This window comes from Ylistrum balloti, unplaced genomic scaffold (genome assembly GCF_031769215.1).
Source record: "Ylistrum balloti isolate Yb309-2 unplaced genomic scaffold, AGI_CSIRO_Ybal_v1 Utg369862, whole genome shotgun sequence".
NCBI lineage: Eukaryota > Metazoa > Mollusca > Bivalvia > Pectinida > Pectinidae > Ylistrum > Ylistrum balloti.
Window position 1 is genome coordinate 952,155 of NW_026782009.1, and position 21,435 is coordinate 973,589.

The following is a 21,435-nucleotide window of genomic DNA, read 5'->3' on the forward strand; positions in this document are numbered from 1 at the left end:
TATTTAAACTTTGGTTGATACTTAATAAATCACAAATTAAAACTAGAACTTGGTGTTTGTCACTTGCTGTAGAGAGGAATGTACTAATAAGGGGAGGCAATCAAATGAGAGCCAACGTTCACAACAGAACCACTTGTATTGTAATGGCACATGATCAAGCAAAATATATGTTTAAAATATTGCATAAACTGTGTAAAAATGTACATATTTACAAGTATAAAACTATTTACACTGCAAAATATACAGACATATGTTTACAAAAATAGTTGATGGGTTGACCTGTTCACTGCTGATTTTATATATACGACACTTATACATAGGAGATTGATGTGATATTTACATGTCTGGCATGTTAAATGTTGTCACACAATAAAGACATTGTTTTCTCACCCACTTTAATCAAACCGTTCTAAAATTAACAAAGAAAGTACAGCATCTTTAAATTAGTTTTGATCTTATCATTGAAATTCTCATGCATAAAAATCAAATTACAGATTTAAAATATGCATAAAAAATTGGAAGACAAAGCTAAGAGAAAAAAGATATACTTTATATTTCTTCAAATGTATAATCAACTGTTACTGCTGACTTTCAGTGAACATATGCAAGACTCTGATCAATTTGAAACTTCTAGGTTTAAAGAAAATCTAACTTTTAGAATTTTTTAAAGAAAGACTGTATTTATGACTGAGCAATTCTTTGTATTGAGAACTTCAAACAAGATATACACAAAACTATATCCCAGTGTTTTATAAATTAGATACATCTGATTGTAACATAAATAAAAAAAGTTCTTTCTTTGATATCCGAATTTTGTTCATCTACACACCTAATTTCAGATAAAAAGTTGGAGTATGACAGTAAGAGTAATTATGACTGTTGAGGCAGACCATGTCGTGGCTGAGCTGACCTCTTTGATTGGAACACAGGTATATTTGTGTAAGTTTTCTATTTGGTTGATGAAGGACCGACCAAGATATGCCTTGTAATTTTGTTGAGCTGGCTCCACCTTCATCAGTCGCACAGCATCGTCAGTGAAGATAAGATCACTCGACCATGACTTTGAAGACCATTTGCCCGAATCAAACATATTGAAGTCACCAAGACTGAAAGATAAAGAGGTTATAAGATGACTTTGTGAGAATACAAACATGCTTATTTACTTTTTTAACTCAATCATATTTTGTCTTGTATTACTAAGAAAATGCCACAAAAAATTCTTAAGCAAACTTAGGTCACTTTATGAGCGATACACACAGCCTGACAACCACATTACAATATAAACCTGTGGTGACTTTAACAAAGCAGTTACATCATCTCACCAGGTTCTATGGAATGATAACAGGAAATACTGTCTCGTTCAGATCCTATATCTTATCAAAAGTAAGAGAAACAAGTTTTCTAAGATCAATATAGTATTTTGTTCCAATGTCTCATTCCTTACTGGTTTGCTCCTACCCATTGGGTTTTTGTACTCAGAAAGCCGAGAAACATACATGTCTGTACTGACATGGCTGTGTTCTAGGACAAGACACTTTACCATAATTGCTTTGGATGGGATGTCATGTGGCAGTCCTCCCATATGATGTTCAGTGAGGTAGACAGCAGTTACCAAAAAGAAGCCCGGCCTCAAAATGACACTGACTGTTCATGGGGCAACATGATACGACTGAACGTACAACTATCTCTGGATTATTGTCTTGTTTAAATTTGTATGATGCGATTATGTAAGTAAGACTGTAACTTACATGTCAGATGAGAAAAACTGTTGTCCATAATTCATTAGCTGCCAGTATATATGCTTCTCTTCTTCTGATTTGTATTCTGAAGATAAATCAAATATCACATAGAGAGGTATCAATCAGGATCCTGCTTACATGGAGTCTTGCATTAAGACACTTTCACCAAGATAACTTGAATATTTTTCTCTTTATTTTATTACCTATAAGTAGTATTCCCATGCATTCCCTTCATTCTTTCTGTTTCTCTAAAAATTTCTCAGAACAACCAAATCATGATGAAGGGGTATTATACAACAGTGTAATACATGATAAAAAAACCTCTCAATTCAGGGAAAATTTCTCAGTTGTGTCAGCAACTAATATAATGCATATTACAGTAATTTTAATAATGATGTCATTTGAATATTGCTTCCATCAAACTTTTTATTGAGACAATTTTTTTAATCATTATTTTCTTTTAATAAGACGACAATGTGTATCTTTTTCCAAACAAAATACAAGCAGTAATAATGTCAAATCTATGACATGTTTCTTTGTGTCTGAAGTGAAAATTATGAAATACTGTCAATAAACTATTGGGGTTATCATATATCCAATCCTAGACACAAAGTATTGAAGTATCTCCCATTTAGTCAGTGACACTTACGAGCTGTTACCACAGCATTGGCCGGTACTTTTCCCAGATGACAGTTTCTCCAGTTGTCAATCTGTGTACGGCTTCCATCCTTACACATTAGCTCATAGTCATCAGCACGACGATTTCTCGCCCAGATGGCTCGGTTTCTGCTGTCAGTATTGTCTCGTACTGTCAAGTGTCGAACAAACGCAATATCTCCCCCCTCTGAAATGCAATATATATAGTTGTGTAAACTAAATGCTAAGGCTGGATGGACAACAGAATCTGCACCATGGTATAAGCTCAATTGCCCTTCAGGCAGGTGAGCTTCAGACTGGTTTTAGTTCCGAGTTATTCTTAATAGTGAAGCGTACATCACAAATACAACGCAGGAACTTTCCAGGATTAAAATGAAGCGGTCTTAAAAGCGAGGCTTTATTGTAGTCTTCCTCTTGTACATAATAACTCCAATTTTCAGATTTAAGAAAAACATGATTAAATATACATGGACAAATTATAAATCATTAGGGTAAATACGATTTGTTTGGTCTCTTCTATTCCAGGTAAAATATTACTTATAATAACGTTGTTCTTCATTTCAAATGACTTAATTTCATTTGAAACTAATAAGATTTAAGCCAGAAATATCTACTCACTAACAGCTGAGAAATAACAGTACCAAAATACTTACTTTCTACAAGACACCTAAATGCTCCTGTAGCCCCATAGTAATAGTCGTCACTATTACGCCGTCCCTTCTTTGCACCTCCCGAGGCGCAGGCCTCCACCAGACTGACAGGGGTCTGTGTAGGATTGTATAACTTATCTACTGCCCCAGGAATACAACTCCGAACAAACAGCTGACCTGAATTGGAAGAAGTAAAACTAATTTTACAACACAAAATAAGTCATTATATATTATCATCTTCCATTACAAACAAAAACTCCTTATCATCACTTCCAAGCATGTGGTTTCAGCTCCAAGAAAGATGTATAATCACTTAAACTAGATTATGTCTGTAAGAAAAGAACTCCCTCATTCCAAAGTAAAAAAAAAACATCACTTGTTTGACAAGTTTCTGGAATGCTAAAGGTGACAGCAATCTTAAACTTATTTGAAGTATTATCACCATTTTGTCTGAACTGTCAAAGTTTGATTGAAATCCCTTCAATAAAATGAAGTCAATGAATTGGTTAAAAAGATAAGTAGTAACAGTGACCTTTACTGAAACATGTTTTCACCCAAAGCATTGTCATTGTTGACCCTGGTATAAAGATTGATAAAAACCCTTGAGAAACAAAGGAGCTAGGGTGAAGATCAACATAAAGATCTGGTATGAAACACGAAGCATCAAGATGTGACAGACGTGGGTAAAACACCCTCTCTCACAGGATAAAGCTCAAATAATCATGACCTACCTAGATTTTCAAATATTGTACAATGTTGTGGTAGGAACTGTTCTGTCTCAATGAAGATGTTGACCGGTACAATCCACCCATCTCCTCGCCCTATCCCAGGCAAGCAGGCTCGCTTCTCTGTAACAAGTATAACATATTATAAAGTCAGTGTCAATTCAATGAGGATTGATCCAAAACCAATATTTGATGGCAGATCATAATACATATGTTCAAAAAAAGTTAAATAACACTTGCTGATCACCGAAGTCAAAGTTTATACTGAGTTAAATCAACCTCACACTGTGAGCTAAGATCAACCACATTAATGTTTATACTCCAAGTTAAGATTAACCCAGTGAGAGTTTATACTCCAAGTTAAGATTAACCTAGTGAGAGTTTATACTCCAAGTTAAGATTAACCTAGTGAGAGTTTATACTCCAAGTTAAGATTAACCCAGTGAGAGTTTATACTCCAAGTTAAGATTCACCCGGTAAGCATTTATACTCCAAGTTAAGATTAACCAAGTGAGAGTTTATACTCCAATTTAAGATTAACCCAGTAAGAGTTAATACTCCAAGTTAAGATTAACCCAGGGAGAGTTTATACTCCAAGTTAAGAGTTTATACTCCAAGTTAAGATTAACTCAGTAAGCATCTATACTCCAAGTTAAGATTAACCCAGTGAGAGTTTATACTCCAAGTTAAGATTAACCTAGTGAGAGTTTATACTCCAAGTTAAGATTAACCCAGTAAGCATTTATACTCCAAGTTAAGATTAACCCAGTGGGAGTTTATACTCCAAGTTAAGATTAACCCAGTGAGAGTTTATACTCCAAGTTAAGATTCACCCGGTAAGCATTTATACTCCAAGTTAAGATTCACCCAGTGAGAGTTCATACTCCAAGTTAAGATTCACCCAGAGAGAGTTTAAACTCCAAGTTAAGATTAACACAGTGAAAGTTTATACTCCAAGTGAAGATGAACACAGTGAAATTTATCCTACATACATACAGATGGAACTTGAGACAGATTCATTCATTTCTTCTCACAAAATAGCAATAACAAACTTTCATTACCTAAATCCAAGGTGGCTGCTTCTCAGCCATTTTTTGGTCATTAGTCTTAAAATCAAATGAGCACAAATGAGGACAAAGAGGAATCTTCATATGAAATTTGAGAAAGATTCATCCAGTACTTATCAAGAAATAGCGATAGCAAAACTTTCAATGTCAAAGTTTGCTTTTTTTAATCAGTCCCCATTTATTTCTCATATCTGTCCAGAAATCAAACCGGTACTCTAGGAACAAATGGAACCTACATATGAACTATATGAAAGATTCATCTAGTATTCCTCAAAAAACAACAATAACAAGAATTGTTTACAGATAGACCAACAAACCATGGAAGTAGGGTTATTTGAAAAGGAAAACTTACTTTTCAGGTTAAAGAGTGTCATGTAGTGATCTCTCTTCCTTGCTACTGCTACCACATAAAATGATGAGTTCATGTTGCCATAATCTTCTGATGCTATGGGCTTCAAACCATATTTTCTACAAACAAATCATTCATGCTTTAAAAAAGTTAATATTGTTGCATTTCACTACTTTGGTTTTTCATTAGCCTAAATTTGAAGATTTTAGAAATACCCAGATGTTTTGCTTTGGTACCAGAAGCCAAATGGCCTTAAAGGTCATCTGACTATTGACAATATAACAGTTAGTGGTAGTGGGATAAATTATTAAGTGCTTCAAACATTTTTGTATTCAGCAGTAAAGTAAACAACATTTTCTCAATTTCAGCTTCTCAATATTCCCATCTTATTTCAGTTTGAAGGCACCAGTGGAAAACCAAATGTGTTTTTCAAGATGGTGACCATATTTCAATTTGAATTAACCCAAAAAATAGCAACATTTGTTCAGGATCATCTTAGTATTACTTCAGGCAGGTTTCAGCGGAATGCCACTGGTGGAACTTCAGAAGTTTAAAATAGACGCTGAGTAGGAAAATAAGATCACTTGGTTAGGACCATCTTGGGATCATTTCATGAAAGTCTGAGCTGAATCCAACTGGTTTAAATTGAGAAGTTCAAGATATGAAAAATCATACCCAGGGTGGATAGTGCACAGACAAACACCATAACTATAGGTCACCCTCACCATCTGGGTCAGGTGACCTAATAAAAGACTGACTCAATTATAAACATTCCCTTTATCCGAGATCTAGGGTTTAAATGAAGTCTATGCAATGTTACTGAAAGACATAATGAATCAAGAAGTGGTATACATCCTCACCTGCCAGCCACATACACATCACCAGGATCTAGGTTCATTAGATCAGCATCACCATTAGCAATCATAGACATGCAGTTATCAGTGTCAGAGCCAAGAATACAATCAAGCCGGGGTCGAAGGTCTTTTGCTTCAAATGCCATCAACATAGTCTGGCACTTTGATTTTTCATCCTTTGAGATGACACACCATCGGGCTGAGCTCAGTGGACAGTAGTTAAGACTGCTTACTTTATTGTAAAACTCAGGATCTGTAACCACAGAAACCAAATTATAAATGTATCTCAATAACCCAATTATTTTATTTTAATTTTAAGGAAAGAATTCACTCTCTGAATTGTATTGCTGCCAATATAAAGAAAAGTAGTCCTTTGAAAATTTTACCAAGAAATCCAGAAACCTGTATTCATAATTTACCTCATTCCAAATGTCCTGTTACAAAAATAACAAGATCTGTAATTAACACAAACAGTCTATACATATATGTACGAACTATATATTACACAACTAACATACTTACCAACCCATTTGTAGTAAGTGTTGTTTTCACCAACATCAACCAACCCCTCTGTCACATCAGAAAACATGAGATTCCTCCGACCAAAATAATCCCATTCAAGGGAACTGAACAAGGTGAAGCGGTTTTTGTATTGGCCGTTAGGTCCAAACCAATTGGATGCCTGTAGTAAGAAGGTTTTGTAGGCATTCACTTCGGAGTCTTGTTTGAGACTGGATGTCATCACCATGTTTGATATGATCTTACCAAAGTTACACTGATCATACTGATCAAGGCTCCGACGACTACCATCCTGACACAAAAGGGCGTAGTCCTACAACACAAAGTATATACTCATTACAGGATGGAAAGTACTCAACCTTCACCTACATCTGACTCAAATGCAAATTTTGACAATGCAGAGCATAGTCCTACAATACCAAATAACAGTAGGACTTTCTATACCTGTGAATAGCAAGCACTACTGACCTAGTGATGGAGGTTTCTAAATTTTTCATGTGTAATATCATAGATTTAAACAATTTCCTTATCAAATTATGTTTTTGTCAACTTTTCTCTCACTTAGACTTCAAAACAGAGAGTTGCTTTATGTCTTCTAAAGGCAAAATATGGCAAAACATCCATCATATAAAATAATATTATGTTTAAGAAAAATTTTTACAGTAAAAATGAGAAGTGATGTAAGTATTGTGGTAGCTGGCACTACCGACAAAAGAAAATTTTGATTCCCCTCGTACTTTATCACCAATCATGATCTTGACCTACCTGTAACTGCTCTGTGCTGTTTGTAAGCATCATCTCCACTGTGTCATGTCGAAGGAAAGCTATATCACCTTGTCCTGACTTCAAACAGTTGAAGGCACCATCATATCCAGCATAGGGGTCAGAGGTGGAACACCGTTCCTCTAGTACACCAGTACACAGTTTACAGATGGATGTCGGATTGTTACCTAGGCAAGGAGAAAAAATCAAATCAAACATTTCAAACAATTAAGACACATATGCCATTCATATTTTACATCCTATATCTTGTAATGTTTTTCTTGTTTCTAAGGTGGATGGTTAACAGGAACCACTAAGATTATCCCCAGAGCTTCCTGACAAACAGTGTACAGAAAACATATTAGTTCAGTAAATGTATGGGTTTACATCTAACTAACTGCAACAGAATTTTTTGTCTTGTTTTTGTTTGTTTTCACATAAAGGCTGGTTATCTGCCATTCAAACAGAAAAAGTCTCCAAAATTCTACAACTTTCAACAGAATCAAGAAAATAAGGAAAATTGCTGACTGAATCAACTCTGAAGTGGAATAAATACTGGTACCTCTTGTGTAACACTGTATATGTAAAATCAACAGTATTCCAAGATCAACCAATATACAATGCAATTCAGCAAATTGTCGCTATCACAATACCGTTAGTTTCATTTATCCATTGTTGCACAAGGAGATGCTAAATTTCATTAGTGATTAAGTATGTGATTTTCCTTATTTTCATGATCTTGTAAAAAGTAAAAAACAATTTATTATCTAAGTTTGAGTTATGGAAACTTTTTTCCTGCTATACTGAAATAATTTTTCAGATAATTATTTGCGATACTTTTAACACTTGAAATATAAAATTATGCAACTGTTTCTGTTATAAAGTTCTAATTTCAGCAAATTGAATTTTTTATGTCTGAAACACTCACATGTGTTAAGTAATTTTATCTAAAAGCTTAACTTTTATACTCACCAAAGGGATTGTAGAATGATGATAGGGCACCAGGCAAACACATGTCACCAAAGAAATCAGTAACAGATTTCACTACAGCATTACACTCCTGAATGGGGATCATATTGGCCTCCAACATCAGGCCCATAGGATACACCCAGCCAGCTCCCATACCAATACCTGTATAACACAGTGTCAAAGTAATGTAACTAGTTCTATATACCAAGCAAGTTCCCATATCAATGTCTGTATATACTACAGTCTATATACCAAGCAAGTTCCCATATCAATGTCTGTATATACTACACACCCAGCCAGTCCCCATATCAATGTCTGTACATACTACAGTCTATAAACCCAGTCAGTCCCCATATCAATGTCTGTATATACTACAATCTACACACCCAGCCAGTCCCCATATCAATGTCTGTATATACTACAATCTACACACCCAGCCAGTCCCCATATCAATGTCTGTATATACTACAGTCTATATACCCAGTCAGTCCCCATATCAATGTCTGTATATACTACAATCTACACACCCAGCCAGTCCCCATATCAATGTCTGTATATACTACAGTCTATATAACCCAGTCAGTCCCCATATCAATGTCTGTATATACTACAGTCTATATAACCCAGTCAGTCCCCATATCAATGTCTGTATATACTACAATCTACACACCCAGCCAGTCCCCATATCAATGTCTGTATATACTACAATCTACACACCCAGCCAGTCCCCATATCAATGTCTGTATATACTAGTCTATATAGCCAGCCAGTCCCCATATCAATGTCTGTATACACTACACACCCAGCCAGTCCCCATATCAATGTCTGTATATACTACAGTCTATATAACCCAGTCAGTCCCCATATCAATGTCTGTATATACTACAATCTACACACCCAGCCAGTCCCCATATCAATGTCTGTATATACTACAGTCTATATACACACCCAGCCAGTCCCCATATCAATGTCTGTATATACTACAATCTACACACCCAGCCAGTCCCCATATCAATGTCTGTATATACTACAATCTACACACCCAGCCAGTCCCCATATCAATGTCTGTATATACTACAATCTACACACCCAGCCAGTCCCCATATCAATGTCTGTATATACTTGTCTATATAACCCAGTCAGTCCCCATATCAATGTCTGTATATACTACAATCTACACACCCAGCCAGTCCCCATATCAATGTCTGTATATACTTGTCTATATAACCCAGTCAGTCCCCATATCAATGTCTGTATATACTACAGTCTATATACCCAGCCAGTCCCCATATCAATGTCTGTATATACTACAATCTACACACCCAGCCAGTCCCCATATCAATGTCTGTATATACTACAGTCTATATAACCCAGCCAGTCCCCATATCAATGTCTGTATATACTACAATCTACACACCCAGCCAGTCCCCATATCAATGTCACCCAGCCAGTCCCCGTATCAATGTCTGTATATACTACAATCTACACACCCAGCCAGTCCCCATATCAATGTCTGTATATACTACAATCTACACACCCAGCCAGTCCCCATATCAATGTCTGTATATACTACAATCTACACACCCAGCCAGTCCCCATATCAATGTCTGTATATACTACAATCTACACACCCAGCCAGTCCCCATATCAATGTCTGTATATATCTACACACCCAGTCAGTCCCCATATATCTGTATATACTATATCAATGTCTGTATATACAATCTACACACCCAGCCAGTCCCCATATCAATGTCTGTATATACTACAATCTACATATCAATGTCTGTATATACTATATCTACACACCCAGCCAGTCCCCATATCAATGTCTGTATATACTATCAATGTCTGTATATATATATGTCTGTATATACACACCCAGTCAGTCCCCATATCAATGTCTGTATATACTACAATCTACACACCCAGCCAGTCCCCATATCAATGTCTGTATATACTACAATCTACACACCCAGCCAGTCCCCGTATCAATGTCTGTATATACTTGCCTATATAACCCAGTCAGTCCCCATATCAATGTCTGTATATACTTGTCTATATAACCCAGCCAGTCCCCATATCAATGTCTGTATATACTACAATCTACACACCCAGCCAGTCCCCATATCAATGTCTGTATATACTACACACCCAGCCAGTCCCCATATCAATGTCTGTATATACTACAATCTACACACCCAGCCAGTCCCCATATCAATGTCTGTATATACTACAATCTACACACCCAGCCAGTCCCCATATCAATGTCTGTATATACTAGTCTATATACCCAGCCAGTCCCCATATCAATGTCTGTATATACTACAATCTACACACCCAGCCAGTCCCCATATCAATGTCTGTATATATACTACACACCCAGCCAGTCCCCATATCAATGTCTGTATATACTACAGTCTATATAACCCAGCCAGTCCCCATATCAATGTCTGTATATACTACAATCTACACACCCAGCCAGTCCCCATATCAATGTCTGTATACACTACACACCCAGCCAGTCCCCATATCAATGTCTGTATATATATAGTCCCCATACAATGTCTGTATATACTATCTATACACACCCAGCCAGTCCCCATATCAATGTCTGTATATACTACAATCTACACACCCATGTCTGTATATACTACAATCTACACACCCAGCCAGTCCCCATATCAATGTCTGTATATACTACAGTCTACATACCCAGCCAGTCCCCATATACACAGCCAGTCCCCATATCAATGTCTGTATATACTGTCTATATAGTCCCCATACATGTCTACTACACACCCAGCCAGTCCCCATATCAATGTCTGTATATACTAGTCTATGTCTGTATATACTAGTCTATATACCCAGCCAGTCCCCATATCAATGTCTGTATATACTACAATCTACACACCCAGCCAGTCCCCATATCAATGTCTGTATATACTACAAACTATAAACCAGCACAGTCCCCATATCAATGTCTGTATATACTACAATCTAACACACGCAGCCAGTCCCCATATCAATGTCTGTATATACTTGTCTATATAACCCAGCCAGTCCCCATATCAATGTCTGTATATACTACAATCTACACACCCAGCCAGTCCCCATATCAATGTCTGTATATACTACAATCTACACACCCAGCCAGTCCCCATATCAATGTCTGTATATACTACAATCTAACACACGCAGCCAGTCCCCATATCAATGTCTGTATATACTACAATCTACACACCCAGCCAGTCCCCATATCAATGTCTGTATATACTACAATCTACACACCCAGCCAGTCCCCATATCAATGTCTGTATATACTTGTCTATATAACCCAGTCAGTCCCCATATCAATGTCTGTATATACTACAATCTACACACCCAGCCAGTCCCCATATCAATGTCTGTATACACTACACACCCAGCCAGTCCCCATATCAATGTCTGTATATACTACAATCTACACACCCAGCCAGTCCCCATATCAATGTCTGTATATACTACATACCCAGCCAGTCCCCATATCAATGTCTGTCTGTATATACAGTCCCCATATCAATGTCTGTATACACTACACACCCAGCCAGTCCCCATATCAATGTCTGTATATACTAGTCTATATAGCCAGCCAGTCCCCATATCAATGTCTGTATATTGTCTATACTACACACCCAGCCAGTCCCCATATCAATGTCTGTATATACTACACACCCAGCCAGTCCCCATATCAATGTCTGTATATACTACAATCTACACACCCAGCCAGTCCCCATATCAATGTCTATATATACTACACACCCAGCCAGTCCCCATATCAATGTCTGTATATACTACAATCTACTCACCCAGCCCGTCCCCTATTTATCAGAGATTTTATAATGTCAACATATTTTGTTGTAATGCTTGTTTTACAGCTATATTGTCCCTGTGAAAACCAGTCTAGAAGTTGGAATATCAAATTCTTGTTATGTGATAAAATAGCATCAAATCTTTCATGAAATACAGTTTATATGGGTACTGTTTGTGTGCAGTCATTCATTAATTTGTCATAACAATTGAGATTTTATGCATTGTTTTCAATAATAACAAATGTGTCATGATCAGATTGGGATCTCTCACAAGTGTAGAGCATATAAGATATTTGCCATACTCAAGGAAAGTATGCTTTTACTGAAAACACATTTTGTTCTATTTTTATTTTATGTTTTTTTATCATACTGTTTGACTGGTCAATTAGTGAACTAAGTTTGCAATCTTTATTTGTTAAATTCTGCAAATGTGTTATTATTCTACAAGAAACATAACAGCAATAACTCAAAAGTTATTTTTCATAGTTATTAAAAACAAAATCAAATATTTCTCTGCAACTGACTGTTGAAATTGTAATAGATATGGTTCTATAGATAGTCATCAAAAAACCAACCTGGGAAGCAAACTCTTTTCCCCTTCAGGTTGTGGATGGTTAGGGATAGATCATTGGATCTCACCACAGCTACAGAGTAGTAGTGTAATGATCGAGACCTGTATGTCTCAGCCAGGAAAGGCATCATGTTGTGTTGATGGCCAGCGAAGTATCCTTGACCAGTGTCCAGGGCCATGACATCGGCATCACCATTTTGTATCAATTTCATACAATCATAGCTGTAAAAAAAATAATTCTTTTTTTTAAATTAAAAGGTCCAGAACAGCTTTTTCTCTAGCTTTTAAATTCTAGATCTTATTTTCTCATGACATTATTGAGTACCACTTAAACTTAAAACTGTGATCACACAAATATCTAATAACATCTAGTGAACACTCACCTATCTGCCCCCTTCACACAGGATGGCACAACGTTCCCAAGGTATGTCCCTTCAACTTTCAGTAATGCTACTGCCATCTCGAAAGCCTTGCATTTTGTTTCCTCAGCACGATTTGTCACGCACCATCGCAAAACTGTCAATAATAGAAATAGGGTAATGTCTTTAATATTATTACAAACATAGCAGGTTTAAAGTGACTCACCTTTCTGTAATGTTTCAAAAAGGAAACATTTTTCATTTAGAGTAAACTGATTTGTAAGACTTCTACATGGTTGTACTGTACATGTTTGTGTTCATTGCTTTGTTTTCTGATATTGTACAAAATTGTTTTTGTTACCTGTATTTCATTTCAATAAGCATATCTGATATATATCTTTGATATACAACAAACATTTTACATCATGCAATTCTTTATGCTTAGTTAAAATATCTTCCACAGCACAGGTTCATGACTAACAAATTTATACTTTCTACAAAACTCAGAAGTTGATTTTGAAATCTTTTCATATGTTAAATTTGATATTTCCTTGGAAAAATTGGCAGAAATTCATTTGAAAGTGTTTCATTTGTGTCCTTTTAATAAATTTTACTTTCTTAATTAACATTTCCATATATGTAATTGTAGAAAGTTAGTAACATGTGATAACACTCAAAACTCATTCACAAAACTCTTGACTTTTGTGGGGTAGAACATCTATACAAATGTATGGATAGTGATTGTGAGGTCACATAGTCGTAATCATATCAATTAAATGGGAAAACCTCATAAAAATGTGCAATACATAGCAAATTCATGTACTTAACATGTTTCTTACTATTTAAGACCCTACAGCAGAATATATCTTAGACTTACAAATAACATAGTTCATACACAGCTTCTTTCGTTTTCAACTTTTCTGTTTTTCAAGGAATTTCCAGGAACTGCATGAATTCTGACCCATGGGTTTTAAAATATATTGACTTTCGAAATTTTCAAAAAAAAAAACAAGAAAACTTATTAGTATTAGATTTCCTGAATAAACAAAATGAAGAGGGTCCAAATGAAAGAATAAATGTTTCAGTACCGAGTGCTGAGAAAGACCAAGTTCAGTGTTTCTCAGTGAAACAAATTTGCTATGCATCACTTGTATGGGACTAGATGTACCTACGTCTTTCACATATACTGGTAACCAAACTGTTTTTGCCAATGCATGTTTAAGAGGTACAATTTATTTCAATGCCACCACTAGGGATCCGATATGGAACCTCTGGATTACAAGTCATATTCTCAACCAATCGTGCTGAAGAGAAGTTCTCTCTTGTTGAGCAGTATATTGGCTAGTATTTAAAGGGCTACATACTGAAAGTGTGCATTGAAACATTTTTCTCAACAGTAATCAGGTCAAGGAAAATCACAGAGGTGCATATAATAAGCAAATAAAAAACTGGCCTAATATACGCCAATTGGTATTTGTTACTAAAAATAGCCGAAATTGTTTAACAGTTAAATACTATCAAGTTGCATAAATTCAAAACAAGGAAAATATTTCTTTACTAAAAGATATTTACTGAAAGTGCTGGCTACTTAGAAACTTGATGTAACAACCTCTGCTGTAGTAACTGTACTATTGTAACATAGGACATGAAGGTTGAAAGTACTGTATCTGTTTTTGATAATATGTCATGCGAAAATAAATGTTATTTGTGCATTTTTATGACTAAATAAATGCAATTTTGACTAAAATATAAAAGCGGAGCCTGAAGTGATTTTGGCTATTTATACCTCAATAGACGTATAATGACCCGTTTGCGTAATATATATTGCACAACATTGTGGTTTTCCCCGACTTGGTAAAGTCTAGCAGGCATAAAACACGTTACATAAACAACAACATCAAGTTAGTTACATCAAACAACACATAAACTCACCTGTGGCTGCTGTGAACAAAATAACAAGTCGAAAAACATATAAGTATTCTTGTCTACCTATCTACAATATAAATATAGGTGGATCTAAAGCAAAGTCCGTGATTGAAGGAAAGGATGCACAGCTTAATTTTACGAGGTGTAGATATCTACTGAAGTTGTCGTGAATACGGTCTTGTATCCATTAGCACAATATATGGCTTTAAACTGGCGGTAGGGTGAGGCTGTTCAAAATTAGGAAGGGGGGGGGGAGTCTCTTGTTTACCTGTATCGTCTTACTGTACTGCACAGGACCAATTAAATCACGCTAGGGTTCATCGACTTAATATACTTACACACATCTCCGGACACCTGAACAATTGGTGTCACCAGGAAAAGCAACCACCAAAATTCTGTTTTCATCTTGGTCTGGAACAACAACATCTTAGGTCGCCATTACGTTACTTCACTTCCGCTAGTTAGTCATCTCACCTGTACCGTTTGAAAGCAGGTATATGAAAAATAGTCCCCGATTCAAATAGAGAGATACAAAAAAACAAGCATGATTTTAAACTATTTCTGTTGTAATATGTATTAATATTGTATGGTGTAAATAAAGTTGTAATGAGGCAAAGTGTGATATTAAATTAAGTTCAGTGGATACTAATTTACTATAACGCGTAGTGATTCACTGTTAAATGAGGTCATACCTGGTCAAAGCGACACTAGTGTCAAACATTCTAGGCAGGTGCGTTGGCAAGGGGGATAACTGTATTATCACGTTGAATGAGTGACAGAAAAGTAGCGATATCTATTATTATCATTATCATTACATTCTTAATGGCCCGTCAGCCCATAAAAGGTCTTTAGGGCCATCAAACGGTAAAACACACAAAAAGAAATAACATTAAACAAACCAAAATGTAAAAGACAAGTGCTAAAAATCTTAAATGGGTATGTTAACACAAAATATTAAAATGGTACGTCATAGTCTATTATATAGACCAACATCTTTCAGGTAATGTAGAATTTTACAAATCTCAACATTTTCAAAAAGGTATTTTAGACATTTAATGTTACGATAAAAACACATAGTTAATAACATATGTGATGAAACATGCGTCCGACAACACAGTTCAATAAATTGCTGTTAAGTATATGTTGTCATCGAGGGTAAAGTTCTATGAACCGAGAACTATTATCAAACTTTAACCAAATTTATCAATATTCAAACAATGAAATTTCTAACACGAATCTATCTTTTGAACGAATGGTCTTATTTGTCAATTGTCAATTGTTACTGTAATGTTATTCATGACTTTATTACTTTCTTCCATTGTTTCTTCTTCATTGATACGATTTCATAAATTCGCCGCAAATGAAAGAGACTGGTCCATTCATCTATTGTCTTTACAGGTAACACAGCACAAAGATTAAAGAAAAACACCTTTATATTGTACTGTGATATAAGTTATAACACCATCTTATTGTACTGTGATATAAGATATAACACCATCTTATTTTACTGTGATATAAGTTATAACACCGTCTTATTGTACTGTGGTATAAGTTATAACACCATCTTATTTTACTGTGGTATAAGTTATAACACCGTCTTATTGTACTGTGGTATAAGTTATAACACCGTCTTATTGTACTGTGGTATAAGTTATAACACCATCTTATTGTACTGTGGTATAAGTTATAACACCGTCTTATTGTTCTGTGGTATAAGTTATAACACCATCTTATTGTACTGTGGTATAAGTTATAACACCATCTTATTTTACTGTGATATAAGATATAACACCATCTTATTTTACTGTGATATAAGTTATAACACCGTCTTATTGTACTGTGGTATAAGTTATAACACCGTCTTATTGTTCTGTGATATAAGTTATAACACCATCTTATTGTACTGTGATATAAGTAACAACAGCATGTTATTGTACTGTGATACAGATTATAACACCATATACTATTTCATATCGTACAAGACAAAACACTCACCGTTTAATTTTAGGAATATGTATCTATTCAGGACAAACAGTGATTGCACACTGTAGGTGTTTGTGCTAAAGTTAAACATCTTTATATATATATATATATACCAACCTAACGAGTCTGACTCAGACCCTTGTTACACGATATCTGTAATAATAACAACACCTTACAGTATTTCGAGATATCGATAATACCTGAAGTTGTTAGTGAAAAACAAAACAGCCACCAAGCGGCCATCTTGAACTTTGGCAGTTGAAGTTTCTATTATTGGTAGGTAACGAATGGCAAAGTGTTAAGTCCTGTCGCGAGTGACGGACAAGTTTTTCAACCTATTCTTGCACGCCTTTACGAAATTTCAGTTCACTGAGCTTCGACGTTACTCTACCTTATGTGCCAAAACGGCTGATAGACCTGATTTCGTTTTCTCCGTCTAGAAAAGGTGCTGTCCAGTTTCTTTCCCGCAAACTTAGTTTGAGAAGATCCCGCCAAAGTAGGAACGTACATAACATCGATTGCCGTCACCTCGTCCGTTGGTGCCATTTTTTTCAAACATGCTCCATATATGGATACCTGATCTAATCTGGTTGTCGGTAGAAGTAGACTCCAAGTGGATGAATATGAAAAATTACCCACCACACAGACAGAGGCGTGTTCAACACGTCCTTACTCCTGAACCGTCACGTGACACATGAGACCAGTAGTGGATGGAACATCCTAAAAATTCGGATGTCTTACCGTCTTGTTGTCTCCCTTCTTATTACATCGCCTATTTTCGGACAGCTTTAAAATACAATATGCTCGACAGATATTGTTCGTTATAGCTATTTTTAGAAGCATTAAATTCTGGAATGGACCTGAATAAAGGCAAACAGGCCGTCATCTTGATTTTAAGTTTTTACTGCCATGCTTTCTGAGGAGGTAACCGATTATTTCTGATATTCATATGTCGGTTTCATTGGTCTCCAATTCGTTGTGATTTATGATGGTCAGTTCTAAGACCGATGGATAAAACAAAACAGCTGACAAAAGGACATTTCAAAGGACAGAAAATAAAATGTCAAATCCGACTTACAGAGAACAATTAAGATTATACAACGGTGAGCGCCGATGAGAACGTTGGGAAAGCGATCGAATGACACGTTTCTGGTGAAAAGCTAACACTGGGCGTTTGTTTTAGTGTTCATAAACCCCGTTCAAAAATATCACTTGGTCATATCAATAATGTAAGTATTAACCCTAACACGCCACAGAACTATGACGCTTTTGGTCACCGTTGTGTCAGGTGAATTGAGTAACATTTGAGTACAACAATGTCGAAGTTATTGTAAAGAAGATACATAACAACGTAGTATACATGATTTTTATTCAGAGCTTCAATTTGGCACAATTAATAAATTGCATAACAAATTAATAACAAAAATACGGACAATTTATATCGCATAAATATTTAATAAGTAGTCAATAACTTCACGCTGAAGAATGTCCCCCTGTCTCAGGTAAAATCGTTTGAGATTTGGACACCGGGGTACTGGTCCTAGGCATTGGTAATGAAAGTGCATGTCGAGAAATCGGGGAGGGATTCGAGAACACTGGCAGAGGTCCAATTACTGGTGAATAGCCCAAAGTACTCGAATGTAGATGAAATCGGTCCGGTCCACTGGATGACGGTGTCATGTGTGTTGGTGACTGAAACTGATACCCTGACATAGTGTTGCTGACGGGGTTGGGGAACATGTGCCCTACAGTTGGGGACTGGGCATTGTATGGTGGGGGACATGGCATTCCCATAGCGTGTAGCTGAGCGATGTCTACGCCACCTGTTGGCAGAAAAAAATTGCGTGTCTGTTCCTCATCTCGTTGGTGGCGCTTTTCTTTCATGCGCCTGTTTTGAAACCAGGTTTTCACCTGAAATAAAAGAAAATGTTTATCATCTTGTATATGATATCATGTATTACATGTATGATGTAAACAAAATCTTATTTTAACAGAAATAGGAGATTTAATGCCTAATAAAGCCTTCAAATCAACTCATATACACCAAAGCCAGTGTTATCTATTATATAATTATCAACAGCTCAGTTCCATGATATCATATAAAACATAAAAACAACGTAGAGATCCCAGAATGTTAGGTTTTCGGGGGGGGGGGGGGTTGTCTATCATTTCGTTTTTATTTACGTACCTGTTGGTCTGTGAGGGCTAGTTTTCTGGCGAGTTTACTCCTTTCTATGGAGGGTAGATATTTCTGTACCTGGTAACGCTGTTCTAACCCGTATACTTGCTCACTAGAGAATGCCGTGCGTGCTTTCTTCTTCCGGCTCTGGTCTTCCAAGAAAGATTCAGTGTCTGTCAAAATACAATTGGGTTATAGGAAATTAGATCTACATAGATTCACACATATCATTGAGACTGTAACTGAGATTAAAGGAGTATAGCATACAGGAATCTGATTGCACCAAAATCTGACTTTTATTACGACAAAAAACCGTTATTAATATTTCGATATGTTTTGATTTAAACCGGGTGTGGGTGTTGGGGTGCATGTAGCATTTTCTACGAAAACGATTTTAAATATTTGATGTTTTCAACTCAAGTGATTATAATTACGTTAATGCCAATCCGTTCACATAAAATAAATAATGATAAACAATTTGCCGACGGATAGTTTTTCAGTATTTCTATAAAATTGTCCATCATCAAGTAAATGATACTTTCGGATTAATCATCATTAGTGAACTTGGAACGGACCTTCCCTTGATCCCTTCTGATATTCTTTATTTCTTTACACACCAGATCTACCTACCTATTTTCCCCATATAAAAGTCCTTAATTTGATATATTAAGGTTTTGTGTATCATTTTTTGAAGAAGGCTTTATATTGTTGGGAATTATTGTGTCCGATCCCCACTGTAATATTTGATACAACAAAAATACATTTAAAACAATAATCATCTATCAATCAACATTCAAATGAATTTTGTTGTGGAATTAAATTAATTGATAGGTGTATTTGTTATTTTAATAAAGTGAAATGTATTATACTGCAAGTTTCATTGCCACTAACATAATACATATAAACATTTTAGTACTGGTTTATTATACGAGTTACCTCCCTTACATTGCTACGAAGTTAATTCGGTGAATCACTGTTTTCGTGTAATATTGAATCTTCGGTTTGTCCATTATAGTTGATATAAACAACAGAACAAAGAAATTAAAGAATAGATGTAGCTGGTTTACTAACCCTCCTCCTTTTTTAAATTTAAATCTAGTATATACGAATTATCAGGATCTGTAGAAATGATTCGTAGAGAAATAAATATTGGTGGGTCCATGTTTACTGCCTGATATTACAACGTGTTACTGTTTTTATATAGATAATCAAATTCTGTAGTGGTCGAGGATTGCTGACTGTGGTATTTGACTTAGTATGCATTGAATGATAAATTCATAACTTACCGGAAGTGTATGGACTAATTGAGTCGTAGCTGACATCACTTGGGCTGCTGCTGCAGCTATTAGTAATGTGTGTTGCCTCGTCACTTCCGGAGCTACAGCGCCGGCGTTTGGACGGCGCATCTTCTTCTGACTTAGACGGCGTACCGTTGAGTGACTTGTAACCTGGATCCGACACGGGTGTCAAGCGGTCAAGGTTAGGCGAGGTAGGAGCCGCCTTATTTAAATATCCCAAAGCAATTCCTTCCAAACTCCTGTTGATGCCATGAAACACTGTATCGCCCCTAAAAGTTGTCGGTCCATTACTTTCGTCCCGGCTGCTCCTAGCTAAGCTCTCGATAGTGAAAGCTTGTTTTTTGTGCAATAAATTTATGTTTCTTTCAAGAACCATTGCGCTTGGTTTAATTTTAGCTTGGTGATAAGTTTAAATCCTGTGGATTCAGAGGAAAATATGTTGTTGCAGTACTGATGAAAAAGGTTTTTTGGTAAATTATGTCTGTACAAAATGTTTTCCTGTCACATCTGCATTAGAGTGTTTCCTGTTTGACGATGGCCAAGCTTGTCTGTCACGGATCTTATTCTCCGGAACGATGTATATGTCCAAGCGTGGTTGTCAGTGGTTGTTTTCTCCAGTTCCTAATGAAATGTGTATGCGCGTGCGTCACCTCCGGTGTGATAAGCTGTTATGAGCTTGTTACGTTAGACATGGAGACTTTTAACGTACATTCTAATTGCTGATTCCTACCGTAAACACCATTCACTAAATTTTGACACCTTCGATTTGCCGCTCTACAGTTGTAATCACAAATTAGAGGTAAATAGACAGCATATTGTTTCTCAAAGCAGTCACATATGTCGAGTAGTATAAACAAGTAATTGTTTATATAACACGGCACCTTAATGAATAGCTCAACTTCCACCTAAAACTTGTGTTGTTTTAGTTGTCCAGGCCTAGTGGCCCGTCCCCTCCTCTATATCAATGGGCGTGACAA

At 36.1% G+C, this 21,435-nt stretch overlaps 2 protein-coding genes across 2 annotated transcripts; both read right to left on the minus strand.

Annotated features, from left to right (window-relative positions):
* Nucleotides 1–746: 746 nt before the first annotated feature.
* Nucleotides 747–15,414, minus strand: LOC132545889 (melanotransferrin-like). The gene is made up of 13 exons (XM_060209563.1): nt 15,337–15,414; nt 13,097–13,229; nt 12,718–12,935; nt 8,295–8,453; nt 7,326–7,510; nt 6,564–6,873; nt 6,048–6,294; nt 5,191–5,306; nt 3,778–3,894; nt 3,050–3,223; nt 2,389–2,583; nt 1,749–1,824; nt 747–1,106 (listed from the first exon to the last, which is right to left on the minus strand). The coding sequence occupies exons 1-13, from the start codon at nt 15,401–15,403 to the stop codon at nt 836–838; spliced, it is 2,268 nt and encodes a 755-aa protein (XP_060065546.1). The 5' UTR covers nt 15,404–15,414; the 3' UTR covers nt 747–835.
* Nucleotides 15,415–18,364: 2,950 nt separating this feature from the next.
* LOC132545899 (homeobox protein vent1-like) lies at nt 18,365–20,834 on the minus strand. The gene is made up of 3 exons (XM_060209581.1): nt 20,447–20,834; nt 19,170–19,333; nt 18,365–18,892 (listed from the first exon to the last, which is right to left on the minus strand). Exons 1-3 carry the CDS (start codon nt 20,832–20,834, stop codon nt 18,455–18,457), a joined length of 990 nt encoding a protein of 329 aa, XP_060065564.1. The 3' UTR covers nt 18,365–18,454.
* Nucleotides 20,835–21,435: the final 601 nt, after the last annotated feature.